At 39.3% G+C, this 17,514-nt stretch overlaps 1 protein-coding gene across 1 annotated transcript in view; it reads left to right on the forward strand.

Moving 5' to 3' along the window:
* Window positions 1-17,514, forward strand: part of EEA1 (early endosome antigen 1) — a 643,459-nt gene that overhangs the window by 27,296 nt on the left and 598,649 nt on the right. Inside the window, exon 2 of the mRNA XM_053719231.1 lies at window positions 16,676-16,762. Within this exon, the coding sequence (XP_053575206.1) occupies window positions 16,676-16,762 (87 nt within the window). The remainder of the gene's footprint in view (window positions 1-16,675; window positions 16,763-17,514) is intronic.

Genomic DNA, 17,514 nt, shown 5'->3' on the forward strand with positions numbered 1-17,514 from the left:
GTGTACAGAAGATACCACCATATTATTGACAATCGCTAGCTGAAGTATTCTGCTAGACATTGCAAATGCTGAGTACTGAAACGCTTCAAGCACCTCTCTACCGCAACCAACAACAACTCAGACCTTGCATCTACTACCAACAGTAACCTACTAGAAACCTGGCACCAGCTGCAAGCTGTTTTACTCCTTGCACTAAGTAGTACCAGCTTATCACTGCATATGCTGCCAGCCACACATGGACACAGAACCCATTGTATGACTGGCAAAAAAAGCTTGCTTGTTTATTTTTTAGACCTTGGTAGCTGAAGGAGGAGATGATTCCTGTAACTTGTGCAGCAACCACTCACCACCTCTTAGTCTAGCACTTGCAGTAAGAGTAACCTAATTTGATCTCCCCCTATATCCCCTATAGATGTTCTGTGCTGTCACACAAATTTTGAAAAATGATGTTACTGCTAAACCGGAAACTGTCCTTTGCAATAATATGAACTGACAAATGAAGAAATATCTACATCAACCGTACAGGTGGCAGATCTACCCAGGCTGCACTCTGACACACCAAACCGCCCCAGGACAAACTTCCATGAAACATGGAAAAAAGAAGCAGTAGACCAGGATTTGTAAGTTCTGAGGCAATTTGCCACTGTGCAACATTTAATGTGTGATTCATAAGATTCTCACTAAACTTGGTTAGTTACCTTCTAGATTAGTTGGAATGAGTGGAGGCTTATAAAATAAATCTGTATATCTGTGCTGCATATTTTCAAGCACGTTCACTTAAATACGCATCATGAAGCAGATACACAAAATAAATAAATAATATGCAGGGAAAATACACTGCCAATATTAGTGTGAATAAGTAGAAACATTGGGGGTTTTAATTTCTGTGTTTTTTTTTTTTTTTCCAATTCACTTCTATTATCAAATTACATTTGTTCCCATTGTATTCTTTGTTGAAGAGAAACCTAGGTAGGTATCTGAAGCCCTATGTGTTAGTGCTGCCATCTTGTGCTCTTGCAAATGGATAACATTCTTGCAAAATTGCTGCTATATAGTGCTCCTGACATGTGCATGCTCTTGAGTAAATTATAAAGTTGTTTAAGACTGCATGCTCTATCTGAATCATGAAAATGTGTTTCATGTCCCTTTTAAGGGTTCTGTGTGCCTAGAGACATAAATAAAATGTAATTTTCAATTGAACCAAAAATAAAATCTGCTTTTTGGCTCTATTCTCTCCATTGCTTACAATGGTCCTCGCCAGCAAGTAGGTGGTGAAGATTTGTGGTGGGAATACAAGCATGATTTTGTATTCTACCTTTTGAATAGCATTCAAAGTGAATATGCCTGAAGTGTAAAATATTGCATCCGTGTTACTATTTTCCTGCAACTTTCATGCATGAGCTCAGTATATCAGCTGGACTTTTGAACATCACCTACTGATTTTATGGTGAGTTTTGACACAAATCGGTAGATTTGCTTGATTTTGAATAAGGGCCTTAGTTTTGGTGCTCCTGAGCCGCTGTGCTCTACTGGGATGTAGCTGAACACATCTGATGAGCTAATGACTGTAGGCATATGTGTGTATGTAGCCACTAGCTAACAACATAAGCAAGCATACAATCTGCAGCAGGAATAAACTGTGCACAGACGTATTGATGATGCATCTCATATGTGTGATATAAAATGTTATTAATGTTCCCTTAAAGTCAAGTCAAAATTAAACTTTCATGATTCAGTTAGAACATGCAGTTTTAAGCAACTTTCCAATTTACTTCTATTAACAAAATGTATTTCTCTTACATGGTGTATCCAGTCCACGGATTCATCCTTACTTGTGGGATATTCTTATTCCCTACAGGAAGTGGCAAAGAGAGCACACAGCAGAGCTGTCCATATAGCTCTCCCTCAGGTTCCGCCCCCCCCAGTCATTCTCTTTGCCGCTCTAACAAGTAGCATCTCCACGGGAGGGTAAAGTGAATGTGGTGTTAGATTTGTAGTTTTTATTTCTTCAATCAAAAGTTTGTTATTTTAAAATAGTGCCGGTTTGTACTATTTACTCTGTGGCAGAAAGTGATGAAGATTTCTGCTGAGAGGAAAATGATTTTAGCATGTTGTAACTAAAATCCATTGCTGTTCTCACACAGGACTTTTGAGCACCAGAAAACTTTAGTTGGGGGGGGAACAGTTTGCAGGCTTAACTGCTATAAGGTATGTTCAGTCATATTTTTCTAGTCAAGACTTAGTAATGCTAGAAGACTGACAAGAATCCCCGTGTGGGGAAGGTAAGCCATATTCTGAGACTTAGTATAGAAGGAAGGCTTTATTACAAAGGGTTCTAAACACTGGTGGACACTGTTAAGGGGCAATTGATTATTTTTTTACAAAAATCTGATAATTGTGCAAGTTTATATTACATTTGAAACGCTTTTTTGGGGTTTAATCCGCATGGCATATGTTTAGACACCTATTTTGGCTTGGGAAGGCCCCACAACTCCAGAGTGAGGAGGGAGGAGGCCTGAAAATCGTGCCTCAGTTGCGCAGTTGATTTTGCAGACAGCTTCATGCAGATCCATGTGAAGAGTCTAAAGATTACTTGAGGACTTCAGAGAGGCTTATTTTCTGTCAAAACTAATCCCCAAGGAAGGTATGGCCACAGCAGAGGCTGTGGCAGGGTGCTGTAATTTGCTAACCGGTTGTAAGCTTTAATTTGCTCCGGTTTGGGCAGTAAGGGGTTAATTGACTTGAAATTTACTGTGCAATCATTTCAAAGCATTAGGATCGTATGGTGAAAATTTCATAAAGATTGGATGATTTTTGGAGATTTAGTAAAAAAGTGTGCGCTTTTTATTATTTAAAGGCACAGTACCATTTTTTCAAAAATTGTATTTTACTGTATTTGAGTGCTGTCTAAGTCTGTTTAACATGTCTGAGCCTACAGATAGACCTTGTTCTATGTGTTTAATAGCCATGGCGGTACCCCCTTTACATTTGTGTTTAAAGTGTGCTAAGGTATCTAAACATTTTAAAGACCATGCAGTGACACTTAAAAATGTAGCCCAAGATGATTCTTTGACGGAAGGTAACGAGGATAGTCCTCCTTCCTCTCCCCATGTGTCGACACCAGTTACGCCCGCGCAAGCGATGCCTAGTACCTCTAGTGCATTGGGCCCTATTACATTACAACAATTAGCAGCAGTCATGGATAATTCCCTTGCGGCATTTCTATCCAAACTGCCAGTTTTTCCTAAAAAGCGTGATAGCTCAGTTTTAAGAACAGAGGATGAGCAATCTGAAGCTTTAGATGATTTATCCGTTGTACCCTCACAACACTCTGAAGTGGCAGTGAGGGAGGGGCTGTCCGAGGGAGAAATTTCTGACACAGGAAAGGTTTCTCAGTGGGCAGAATCAGATTCCTTAGCGTTTAAATTTAAGCTGGAACACCTCCGCGTACTGCTTAAGGAGGTTTTAGCTACGCTGGATGATTGCGACCCCATGGTGGTCCCAGAAAAAATGTGTAAAATGGACAAGTTTCTAGAAGTCCCTGTATACACTGATGCGTTTCCGATCCCGAAGAGGGTGGCGGATATTGTGACTAGGGAGTGGGAGAGACTAGGTGTACCTTTCGTTCCCCCCCCCCTATCTTTAAGAAAATGTTCCCCATAACTGACCCCAGGCGGGACGTGTGGCTGACGGTCCCTAAGGTAGAGGGAGAAGTTTCAACTCTAGCTAAACGCACAACCATACCAATAGAAGACAGTTGTGCTTTCAAAGATCCTATGGATAAAAAATTAGAAGGTTTACTAAAGAAAATATTTGTTCAACAAGGTTTCCTTCTTCAACCGATTGCCTGCATTATTCCTGTAACTACTGCAGCGGCTTTTTGGTTTGAGGCGCTGGAGGAGTCGCTCCAGAGGGAGACTTCATATGACGAAGTCATGGATAGAATTCATGCTCTAAATCTGGCTAATTCTTTAATCACAGATGCCGCTTTACAATTAGCTAAGTTAGCGGCGAAAAATTCTGGTTTTGCCATTATGGGGCGAAGAGCGCTTTGGCTCAAATCGTGTTCGGCTGACGTGTCGTCCAAAACAAAATTGCTAAATATTCCTTTCAAGGGAAAGACCCTTTTCGGCCCCGAGTTGAAAGAAATTATTTTGGATATCACTGGGGGAAAGGGCCATGCCCTTCCGCAAGATAGACCGTTTAAGGCCAAAAACAAGGCTAATTTTCGCAACTTCAGGAGCGGACCTGCTTCCACCTCTGCATCCACAAAACAAGAGGGTAACGCTTCACAGCCCAAATCAACCTGGAAACCTTTGCATTGCTGGAAGAAGGGTAAACAGGCCAAGAAGCCGCGGCTGCTACCAAGACAGCATGAAAGGGTAGCCCCCGATCCGGGACCGGATCTAGTAGGGGGCAGACTTTCTCTCTTTGCTCAGGCTTGGGCAAGAGATGTTCCAGATCCCTGGGCATTAGAAATTGTTGGTCAGGGGGTATCTTCTAGAATTCAAGGATTCTCCTCCAAGGGGAAGGTTCCACATTTCTCGTTTGTCTTCAGACCAGACAAAGAAACAGGCTTTCTTACGCTGTGTAGAAGATCTTCTAAAGATGGGAGTGATACACCCAGTTCCAATTGCAGAACAAGGACTGGGCTTTTACTCAAACCTGTTTGTAGTTCCCAAAAAGGAAGGAACTTTCAGGCCAATCCTGGATCTAAAAATTCTAAACAAATTCCTCAGAGTTCCATCATTCAAAATGGAAACCATTCGGACAATCTTACCGATGATCCAGGAAGGTCAATATATGACTACCATGGATCTAAAGGATGCCTACCTACATATTCCTATCCACAAAGATCATCATCAGTTCCTAAGGTTCGCCTTTCTGGACAGGCATTACCAGTTTGTGGCCCTTCCTTTCGGGTTGGCCACCGCTCCCAGAATTTTCACAAAGGTGCTAGGGTCCCTTCTAGCGGTACTAAGACCGCGGGGCATTGCAGTAGCACCTTACCTAGACGACATCTTAATACAGGCGTCGTCCTTTCACAGAGCCAAGGCTCATACGGACATTGTTCTGGCCTTTCTAAGGTCTCACGGGTGGAAGGTGAACGTAGAAAAAAGTTCTCTGTACCCGCTCACAAGGGTTCCCTTCCTGGGAACACTAATAGACTCTGTAGAAATGAAAATATTTCTTACAGAGGTCAGGAAGTCAAAGCTTTTAACTACTTGCAGAGTTCTTCATTCCATTCCTCGGCCTTCTGTAGCTCAGTGCATGGAGGTAATCGGATTAATGGTTGCGGCAATGGACGTTGTCCCTTTTGCCCGAATTCATCTCAGACCACTGCAACTGTGCATGCTCAAACAGTGGAATGGGGATTATGCAGATTTGTCTCCTCAAATACAAATGGACCAGAAAACCAGAGATTCTCTTCTCTGGTGGTTGTCTCAGGATCACCTGTCTCAGGGAATGTGCTTCCGAAGACCGGAGTGGATCATTGTCACGACCGATGCCAGTCTGTTAGGCTGGGGTGCGGTCTGGGACTCCCTGAAAGCTCAGGGCCTATGGTCTCGGGAAGAATCTCTTCTCCCGATAAACATTTTGGAACTGAGAGCGATATTCAACACGCTCCAGGCATGGCCTCAACTAGTGGAGGCCAAATTCATCAGATTTCAGTCGGACAACATCACAACTGTAGTGTACATCAATCATCAGGGGGGAACAAAGAGTTCCCTAGCGATGAAGGAAGTAACCAAGATCATCAAATGGGCGGAGGATCACTCCTGCCACTTATCTGCAATTCACATCCCAGGAGTAGACAACTGGGAGGCGGATTTTCTGAGTCGTCAGACTTTTCACCCGGGGAGTGGGAACTCCACCCGGAGGTTTTTGCTCAGCTGACCCAGCTATGGGGCATTCCAGAATTAGATCTGATGGCGTCCCGTCAGAACACCAAACTTCCCCTTTACGGATCCAGGTCCAGGGACCCCAAGGCGGCATTGATAGATGCTCTAGTAGCGCCTTGGTCCTTCAGTCTAGCTTATGTCTTTCCACCGTTTCCTCTTCTCCCTCGGCTAGTAGCCAGAATCAAACAGGAGAAGGCTTTGGTAATTCTGATAGCGCCTGCGTGGCCACGCAGGACTTGGTATGCAGACCTAGTGGACATGTCATCTGTTCCACCATGGAAGCTGCCATCGAGGCAGGATCTTCTAATACAGGGTCCATTCAAGCATCCAAATCTAGTTTCTCTGCAAGTGACTGCTTGGAGATTGAACGCTTAATTCTAGCTAAGCGTGGGTTCTCTGAATCAGTTATAGATACTTTGATCCAGGCCAGAAAGCCTGTCACCAGGAAAATTTACCATAAGATATGGCGGAAATATCTTTGTTGGTGCGAATCCAAGGGTTACTCGTAGAGTAGGATTAGGATTCAAAGGATATTGTCTTTTCTCCAAGAAGGATTGGAGAAAGGATTGTCAGCTAGTTCCTTAAAGGGACAGATATCTGCTCTGTCTATCCTGTTACACAAGCGTCTGGCAGCAGTACCAGACGTTCAGGCATTTACACAGGCTCTAGTTAGAATTAAGCCTGTCTATAAACCTGTGGCTCCTCCATGGAGTCTAAATTTAGTTCTTTCAGTTCTTCAAGGGGTTCCGTTTGAACCTTTACATTCCATTGATATTAAGTTATTATCTTGGAAAGTTTTGTTTTTGGTAGCTATTTCTTCTGCTCGAAGAGTTTCAGAATTGTTTGCTTTGCAGTGTAATTCACCCTATCTGGTGTTCCATGCAGATAAGGTTGTTTTGCGTACCAAACCTGGTTTCCTTCCAAAGGTGGTTTCTAATAAGAATATTAACCAGGAAATCATTGTTCCTTCTCTGTGTCCTAATCCAGTTTCTAAGAAGGAACGACTTTTACACAATCTTTATGTGGTTCGTGCTTTAAAATTCTATTTAAAAGCAACTAAAGATTTCAGACAAACATCATCCTTGTTTGTTGTCTATTCTGGTAAGAGGAGAGGTCAGAAAGCGACTGCTACCTCTCTTTCCTTTTGGCTGAAAAGCATCATCCGATTGGCTTATGAGACTGCTGGACAGCAGCCTCCTGAACGAATTACAGCTCATTCCACCAGAGCTGTGGCTTCCACATGGGCTTTCAAGAATGAGGCTTCTTGAACAGATTTGTAAGGCAGTGACTTGGTCTTCACTGCATACTTTTGCCAAATTTTACAAATTCGATACTTTTGCTTCTTCGGAGGCTATTTTTGGGAGAAAGGTTTTGCAAGCAGTGGTGCCTTCCGTTTAGGTTACCTGACTTGTTCCCTCAATTCATCCGTGTCCTAAAGCTTTGGTATTGGTATCCCACAAGTAAGGATGAATCCGTGGACTGGATACACCAAGTAACAGAAAACAGAATTTATGCTTACCTGATAAATTGCTTTCTCTTACGGTGTATCCAGTCCACGGCCCTCCCTGGCAATTAAGTCAGGTTCAAATTTTATTTTTGTAAAACTACAGTCACCACTGCACCCTTTGGTTTCTCCTTTTTCTCCTAACCGTCGGTCGAATGACTGGGGGGGCGGAGCCTGAGGAGGAGCTATATGGACAGCTCTGCTGTGTGCTCTTTTTGCCACTTCCTGTAGGGAATGAGAATATCCCACAAGTAAGGATGAATCCGTGGACTGGATACACCGTAAGAGAAAGCAATTTATCAGGTAAGCATAAATTCTGTTTTTTATATTTACTGAGCATGTGCAAGAATTCACAGAATATACATATTTTGCATTCGTGATTGGCTGATTGCTATCACGTGGTACAAGGGGAGTGGAAAAAGACACAACTTTGAAATTTGTCAGAAAAAAAATCTACTACTCATTTGAAGATCAGACTAAGTAGTATTGCATTGTCTTTATCATGCATTTGTTGATTATGCAAATCTACTGTATTTACTGGTACTTTAAGGAGCGCAGTGATGTTATCTTTACTATACTACTGTAATAGCAATGCTTTGTCTCTTATCATAAATTGAATGTAACTAAATGACTTTCCCATCAATTATTAATCGAGCAAAACTCAGATTAAATCTAATATCAAATCGTGTAGCATTCCAGAAAAAAATGTATATGAAAGTCTTGGACATTTTAAATTTTGAAACTTTACATTTTGCATTTTAACTGATTTTGCCTTTGGTTTTAGTCGGTAGTAAAAATCCCTGAATAGCCTACATTTGGAATGCATTTGTTTTTAATTAACGATACAGAGCGCTTGCTGTCATACTTCAAGGGACACGAAGCCCCAAATTTTTCTTTCATGATTCAGATAGATCATACAATTTTAAACAACTTTCCAATTTACTTCTACTACCTAATTTTCTTTGTTCTTTTGGTATCCTATATTTAAAAAAGCAGGAAGGTAGCTCAGGAGCATGCATGTGTCCACAGCACTATATGGCATCAGTTTTACAAGAACGTTACATTTGCAAGAGCTCTAGATGGCAGGAAATACTAGTGTAGTGCCCCACACACAAGCGACTTGAAAAGCCAGTCTGTACATATCTTATTGTGATACCTACCTAGGTATATTTTCAACACAATATACCGTTAGAACTAATTACATTTGATAATAGAATTAAATTGGAAACTTTAAATTCAAATTGTCCCATAATTTTATGCATTTTGTTCACCTTTTGATAGAATTAGTTTTTTTTTTTTCAATTTTTATCTTATGTCAAAATAAAATCAGTAATAATACTCAACTATAAATATGCTTTACATTTTGGCTAATTGTGCAAATGACCTCAATAAAGCAAAACCATCATATTGGAATTATAATGAAAAATTAAAAAACGTATGTTATACAAATCATTTATGTTAGAAAATCTATAATAACGTGATGGGGCCGGGAACTGCTGAAATCGGACTTTTTATTGATTTCTTCATATAAAATACAAGGATGCAAAATACAATTCAATAGCCAGGCATACACGGTCTTTACGTGTTTCAGCCTGAGTATAACCTTAATCATAGACTTGAAAAGCCAGTCTGTGCAGATCTTATTGTGAGAATATGTGCTATAGTCTTTTGCAAAATATATTTAAAGTTTGTTTTGTATTTTACTTGTGTGTTATTCTTTACTCACGGTTTAAGTTGTTCTTGGACTTCATATGATATTTGTGATGATAGATTATGACTCATTGTAGTCATGAGATAAATGAATCGGTGCTATGGAATTTTGCAGCACGTTACAATAAATTATGATAATAATAAAACTGCAGCACCCTTCAGGTTTGCCCAACCTTAGGTTAAAAGGACAATCTACACCAAAATTGTTATTGTTTAAAAAGATAGATAACGCCTTTACTACCCATTCCCCAGCTTTGCACAGCAAACATTGTTATATTAATATACTTTATAACCTTTAAAGGGATACTTGATCCACATTTTTTCTTTCATAATTAAGAGCATGCAATTTTAAGCAACTTTCTAATTCACTCCTATACTAAATTTTTCTTTGTTTTCTTCCTATCTTTATTTAAAAAGCAGGAATGCAAACTTAAGGAGACGGACCATTTTAGGTTCAGCACCCTGGATAGCGCTTGTTTTATTGGTGGCTACATTTAGCCACCATTAAGCAAACGTAACCCAGGTTCTTAACCAAAAATGGTCCGGCACCTAAGCTTTACATTCCTGCTTTTTAAATATAGATAGCAAGAGAACTAATACAAATTGATTATAGGAGTAAATTAGAAAGTTGTTTAAAATTGCATGCTCTGAATTATGATGGAAAACAATAACAATTTTGGTCTATATTTTTAAACAATAATTCATGTGTGCCATTTTGATAACGTGCTCTTTCCCGTGGAGTTGTGCATGATAGAACTAATTTGCTAAAATGCAAGTCAATAGATAATAAATAAATAAATAAATAAATAGCTATGTTATAAGGGGGCTGTCAGAAGAGGCTTAGATACAAGGCAATCACAAAGGTAAAAGTTTATTAATGTAACCATGTTGGCTGTGCAAAACTGGGAATTTGGTAATAAAGGGATTATCTATCTTTTTGAACAATACAAATGTTGTAGTTGACTTTCCCTTCAATGCTGTTTAGTATTTTAGAGGAAATATGAATAAGAAGGAAAGATATCAGTTGTATTTGAAAAATAAAAAAATTGTATGAGTATTTACTAGTAGGTCCCATTATTCCTGTATTTTATGTGGTCCCTAAGCTACATAAGGACCCAATAAACACACCAGGGGGGCCCGTAGTGGCAGGAATTGATTCAGTTTTAAGTCTAATTGCGAAATATTTAGATAAAATGTTATAAGCCAGGGAAAATCCTTAATTAGAGATATGCAGATTTGAAAGATGATGCAATTCTGGCGACGTGGGATGTATAGCGTTTGTATACAGTAGGGCTGCACGATTAATCACATATGCGATTTAAAATCTTGATTAAGCGCCGCGGTTTAAAAACCGTGAGAGTACGTGATTTGATGTCACCTAAGACGTACAGGAGGGCTCCACAGCGGCCACATGCGGGTAAGGGGAGTGGCAGTGACTTACTAGTGCTGTACTAGCACATGGTGACTGACTGAGCTCGGGCTGAGGGGAGGGGGGGCGGCCGTGTCGGATCTAGCTGAAGGGATATAGCCGGCCATGCAGTGCTGATTGGACTAGCAGCGTTTTCTTGTCTGGTGCAGCAGCAAGCACAGCGGCTCCCTCCCACCATGAAAGCTGGCCAGCAGGATGCACGGTCTGCACGCCCAAATACTCCAAAGCATTTGGGCGCGCAGACCGTGCATCCTGCTGGTCAGCTTTCTATTCGTGGTTGGAGGGAGCTGCTGTGCTTGCTGCGGCACCGGACAAGAAAACGCTGCTTGGGGGGCCGGTGAGTGACTGTGGTAGTGTTGTGTAGTGGGACTCACTTGGCATAGGTCACCATTGCAAGATAAAGAGCTTGTGTCCTCTGCATTAGAATCATACTGTAATGCTCGTGGGATATTCCTCTATCAGACCGAACTCGGCCAGTAGTCTTGTTATCCCGGCGTCGAGCCGGAATGATAGGGAATATCCCAGAGCAGAGAAGTTAGTAAGATGAGGAGGGCAGCACTCACCACAGGTAGGACAGTCCCCAGCGGCAACGGCAGAGCAGTGCAAGGCAAATCACTAGAATGGTCAGACAGGCAAGATTTGGCAACAATAAAGCAGTCCAAGGACAAACCACTATAATGGTCAGTCAGGGTTTGGCAACGGTAAAGCAGTCCAAGGGTACACCACTAGAAAGGTCAGGCAGGCAGGGTTTGGCAACGGTAAAGCAGTCAAAGGGCACACCACTAGAATGGTCAGGCAGGGTTTGGCAACAAAGAGGCAATCCAGAACAACAGGGGGTTAATAAGCAGAGTAGTCAGACAGGCAGGGTTCTGCAGCAGTATATCAATCCAGCAATTCAGGGGTATAACAGGCAGGGTTCAAACACATTAAGGCAATACAGAAGTAACGATCTATCACACCCAGGAGCACACAAAATAACACCTATACTTGGGCAGTGATAGATCGTTACTGAGAGACTTACATAGGCGCAGGATTCGCGCCACAGGAATCCAGACCAGCATCTGAAAGAGAGGAGCATGCAGCAATGACGTTTTGTTTGTCCATTCTCTTATATGATATACTGCACTGCACAACATAGAATATTACTGCATGCTATGGAGCATGATTAATTGCAATATTTCTACAGGCACAGAGATTGCTCACTCTCTGGAACTAAGAATATTACTGTATTTTATGAAGCTTGCTGCAAGTTAAATGCATACTCACAGTGTAATAAAATAATACTGTAGGTTATGAATATATATATATATATATATATATATATATATATATATATATATATATATATATATATATATATATATATATATATATATATATATATATATATATATATATATATATATATATATATATATATATATATATATATACATACACACACTTTGTATTTTTATTCTCCCAGAGTGTATTGGACATTGAGAAACATGTACATTAAGATTATGTAGTCTTAAATACATTTTTTATTGAAAAATTAAGGAGTTATGGTCATTTAGAGGAAAATCGTGATTTTTTTCCCCCCCCATATCTCCCAGCCCTAGTATACAGGCATTTCTAACATATAGTGTATTTTATCCCATCAGGAACAGTTTAGTTCGAGACAAGTTACGTTTCTATTTGAATTACTAGAGATGATACTTAAATGTAACACTTTCTTATTTAATGGCTCATTCTATCTTCTTTAAAAAGTACAGCTATGGTGTCCAATGTGGCCCCACCCTATTCCCGTTTGTTAATGTATGTGGTGGAAGAAAAACTGGTATATAAGCATCCTTGCTATATTCATTATTGCATGACTAAAATTTACCACTAAACATGACTACCAACAAATTTAGTTCCTTGGTACAAAAGGGCCAATTGGCTTCTGATTTGTTTGTCAAAGTCACTGATTGTAATACTCTACTGAGTTGAGATAGCTTTTATCCTCCATGAACTTTTAGAAGTGTCCCTAGGTCTCAGTTGCTACATGTAGATAAGATCTCTGATCCAGGAAAAAAAGAAATTGGAACTAATGAAATAATTTAAAAAAATTGATGGTTAGAGGTTACACTCAAAGGGACATTAACTTAGACAGAATTTACATAATTAAAAAAAAATGTAAACCTAGGGATGGTAAAAGGTTATCCTTAATAGTACTTATAACAATCTGAGTAACAAAGTTTATGCCAAAAAAATAAATAAAAAAAATGATACGAAAAACTTGTCAAGAAATAGAAGAATTTAAAAATCTCCCCATGGCAGTGGTATAGTAAGGGAAATACTAATGGTAGATGATTGGTTAAGGTAAATAGATATATCCTAAATCAGGGTAACCCCTTCTTTGGGAAACTAAAAATGGTACTTACCTGTGTTTAAAACTGTGCCCAATTTCATAGTATTATCAAGGGTTACACTATTGCACATTTCTATACAGGGCAGACATTTTGAATGAAAGGATATTTCACATGTGATTCCACTTATGTGGAATACTCTTTTAAGCCTTCTTATGACCTCCTTTAAATAGGGGAAACAACCAAAAAAATCAAGAACAGACTAGGACAGCATAGGTCCACTATTTAAAATCCAAAAATGACACACTTATTGGTTCCAGACCATTTCCAACATATGGGCCATAAAGCCTTCCAATAACGGTTTATGGTTATTGACAAAGTTTACAGAGACCCACAAGGAGGGGATAAAAATAAGACCCTGCTGTGTACGTAGGCAAAATGGTTTTGGTATTAAATACTCTTCACCCCAGGGCCTTTAAGGGATGTTCTAGGCAAAATTAAACTTTCATGATTCTGATACAGTGGTCGCCAACTAGTGGCCCACGAGAAGATGTTGGTGGTCTTTGACACCATCAAGCAGGAATTAATCTCCTCTTTTTTTTTTTTATTCTTATTTTATTGTAATGAGGAACAAGTTTCACAAATGCAACTATAAAGTGATACATTAAAAAGCGTACATACTTCATGATAGATAATATAAACAACTGCTTATAAAACAAAAGCTGTACAAAATGCTTTTACCGAGTTCAGCAACCTTATCCAATAATACTTCTTGGAGTAGAAGTTGTAAATAAAATTAAGAAGCCTGTACCTCAAAACATTTTCTCCTTTTTTAACATACAATAACCCAGAACAAATTTTACAAAAACAAAACTGGGAAGAGAAAGAAAAAAAACAAAACAAAAAAAAACAACCAGACAACCAGACAGACAAACAACGAGACAAACAAACAAAAACACACACACACAAAAAAAAAAAATTAAATTCCCCCTGCCCCCCTCCCCGAGAGGCCGGGGCCATCAAAGATTAAGTAATTACACCACTACTAATTTCCCCTCTCAATACAGCATTCTGAATCCATTCAGAATGCTTAAAGGGAGCAATGAGACTTCTTTGAACTTCCAGTGTATTGGAGAGAATATATTCTCCCCATTTCCTGAAAAAGTTGGCAATTTCTTTTTCGGAAGATATCTGCGTCTCATATTGTTCATATATTAATTTGGAGTCTAACATGTTCAGAAGGGAGGTGAACATAGGGCTTCTGTTAGATTTCCAAGAGGAAAAAATAATGTTTCTAGCAGATAAGATTACAAAATTAATAAATTTTATGTTTCGCTCTCTTCCATAATATTCCCTTAGAAAGATAATTTCCTCCACCTTCAGAGAGATTTTAAGCTTTAATATTTTTGAGAGCCAAAATGAGACTTTTGCCCAGAACTGTTTGACTTTGGGACATTCCCAAATACAGTGAATCAAGTTGGCATTTGGGTAGTGACAACGTGTACATTCATATCTTTGTGTATTATTCCACTTCCCTAGCTTCTCTGGAGTGATATAAGTCCTATTAATTAATCTGAGGTGAGATTCGCGCCAGGATAACAAAGGAGTCGCTGACCAAGCCCTATCAATACTTTCTTGGATTGTCTTAAGCTCTATTTGCGGGATGTCTAATGACCATCTTTCACAGAGCCGTTCCATGCTATATACACCTTCTTTAAGCAATAATAAGCTATACCATTGTGATATGGAAGCTTTGCCAAACTAACGAATTAATCTCCTCTGATGGTGTCACCCCGTCGCGCTGCAACTCCCTACAGTGCCTGGCTGGGCATCAGTGAAAACCGACGGAGGAGTTAAAGTACAATCTCCCTACGCACGTTGCGTAGTACTATGCAACTTGCGTAGCTAGATTGTATTTTTAACTCCTCCTGCCCGCACGCTGCTCAGATGAAGATGCTTCCATTCTAAAGCCAGTAGAGGTTGGTATAGTCTTGGCTTGAAATAGTGGAATTAAAGTATATAAAAAAGAAAATCTTTAAAAAAAATAAAATTCTCTCTTCTATTTAAAAACACAGTGGTAGGACCAGCACACCTTTATCAATCATCAAATGTCCATAGACAGCAGAGTGGGTGCAAACAAATTTAGAGCCAAATATCTTAAACTCCTAGTAAATATCCAAAAAAGATGTTGCACTCTCAAATGTGAAAGAACCTTTTATTAGGGGAACAGCAACATTTCGGGGCACCTGCCCCTTTGTCAAGCTAAAAAAGCAATGCACATACAAGCAATTTATAGCAGTACTGCTTAAAACATGGACCAATAGGAACACATATAATAGGCGGGGTTATAAGGAATCTCACATGAAGAGCTACATTAACAGTTTTAACCCTATGTTGCCTTTTTTATTGTATCCTAGTGGGCCAAGATTAAAATCAAAACTGAAGAGAGAGCACAAATTTAACATAGCCACCTACAATATAGCAGATCCTAGTAAACAACTATAATCAAACTATATATTAAATGAAATAGCTCAATTGTAGAAAAAATCACAGCAATGGGTTAAGATCAAATTCCCTATTCATACCTTTGGGGTATAGTGTATCCAATTTCCATATCCATTTAGCCTCTTTAGAAAGGAGCTCTTTATGTCTATCACCTCCCCTGGGTTTTCTTTTAATTTGATCTAACACCATAAAGTGAAGCTGATTAACCTGATGGCCCATTAGTAAGAAATGAGCCGGTACAGGGAGATCTTTTGTCCCTGTATTTCTGATAGTAGATTTATTTTGACCTATCCGGTCTCTTATCCTTTGGGTGGTCTCACCTATGTATAACAGCCCACAAGGGCATTTTAAGGGCGTATACAACATAAGAGGAATTACAGGTATAGTAACCAGGTATTTTAAATTTACAACCAGAATAGGGGTGACAAATCTCACACCCTTTCATAACACTGTTGCAATGAGAGCAACCAAGTAATTCATCTCATGTTGTATACACCCTTAAATTGCAATTAGAAAAAACTATGGTTTAGTTTGTTGTTACAGGTACCCAAGGTGTGAATTTAGTGGCTGCTATGGGCAACCGGCAGGTTAAAGGGACATTGTACACTAGATTTTTCTTTGTATAAATGTTTTGTAGATGATCCATTTATATAACCCATCTGGGAGTGTTTTTGTAACAATGTATAGTTTTGCTTATTTTTTTTTAATAACATTGTGCTGATTTTCAGACTCCTAACCAAGCCCCAAAGTTTTAGATGTGTACTGATGTCTACAGATTTCTGTGGCTCCTGTTTGTGTAATCTGTCTGTTCAAATGCAGGGGAGGGGGGGGGAGTGTCTCCTGTTCCTGTTTTCCCAGCCCCTTTCACTGGGCCTAACCTCATCCACAGTGCTAAACTGGGACTTTCTATAAAAGTTTTAAAAATGTTTTATAGTGGATTTTTAGATCAGTATCTGTGCATATTCTTCTTTATATTAGTGTCTATTACATGCAGTTATATGAAAATTGGTGTATACTGTACCTTTAAATCAATTTTTTGTCTTAGTGGTATCCAAGAGGTTAAATAGCTATATGTAATACCCACTAATTAATATGTCTGACTTGGAATTCTTGGTCCTGTTTAAAAACAGCATTTAGACACGGTACAGTACCTGTCACTTGATGACAGGGATCATTGCAGATAAAAATGTTGCATTGCTTTTGGCCTTTTAATATGCACACATTGCAGCAACAGTTTGTACATAGATTTATAGAAATTTTATGTACAATAAATATATATTTGTCTTTCTTTCAGACTCCGGGGAGAGTTGGCACCCAGAATTCAGAATCTGATTCTTCTGCAACTCCAGGAAATGCTATAAACAATGAAAGTTCTTCTGAGGTAACATTTAGAATATTTATTCTGACTTTTTATTTTTTCTTAGGGGAATTATAAACTCCCATTTATGCTGTGACATTCCAGAGTAAAAATAAAATTATCTGGTCCATTGGAGTTTTTTTTTTTTTTTAACCATATGGTAAGCAACAAAGTGTTAGACAAATATATATGTGAGATTTTTAAGTTTATTGGACAGTTCAAATGTTAAATCCCACTTTTCAGGTTATGATAACTTTGGATCGTGTGAATTAATTTTTTGACAGTTGTTATTCTTGTGCGGCAGCTAAGCTCAATGACTGCAAATATTCACATTTTGAAGTACATTGGTTTAGTCCTCCTCGAGTTCCTCCACAACAAAGTCTTCAAACCATGGTTTCATGGACCTCGCTTTGTGCACTGGAGCACAGTCATGCTGGAACAGGAAAGGGCTTTCCCCAAACGGTTGCCACATTAGGCATTACGATAACCCTTCACTGGAACTAAGGGTTCTAGCCACGGGCGCCCCTAAATATTTTTCGAGTGGCAGTGCGGAACAAAAAAATGCCTTGAACAAAATGATGTCTTTGGCAACATGTATAACAAGAGTGGCAAGTAGGGTTGTCAATCCCTACTGTAGAAGAAACCCAGGAGATTCAATCAAATTAAAAAAAAAAAAAAAAGGACCTCTGGAATAGCGTTTTGCATATATCCCAATTGATTTACTTCCTTTAGTGTATTTGTCCCTTCTGCTGAGTGGCTATTCCATGTATCAACCA

Source organism: Bombina bombina, chromosome 6 (genome assembly GCF_027579735.1).
Source record: "Bombina bombina isolate aBomBom1 chromosome 6, aBomBom1.pri, whole genome shotgun sequence".
Lineage (NCBI taxonomy): Eukaryota > Metazoa > Chordata > Amphibia > Anura > Bombinatoridae > Bombina > Bombina bombina.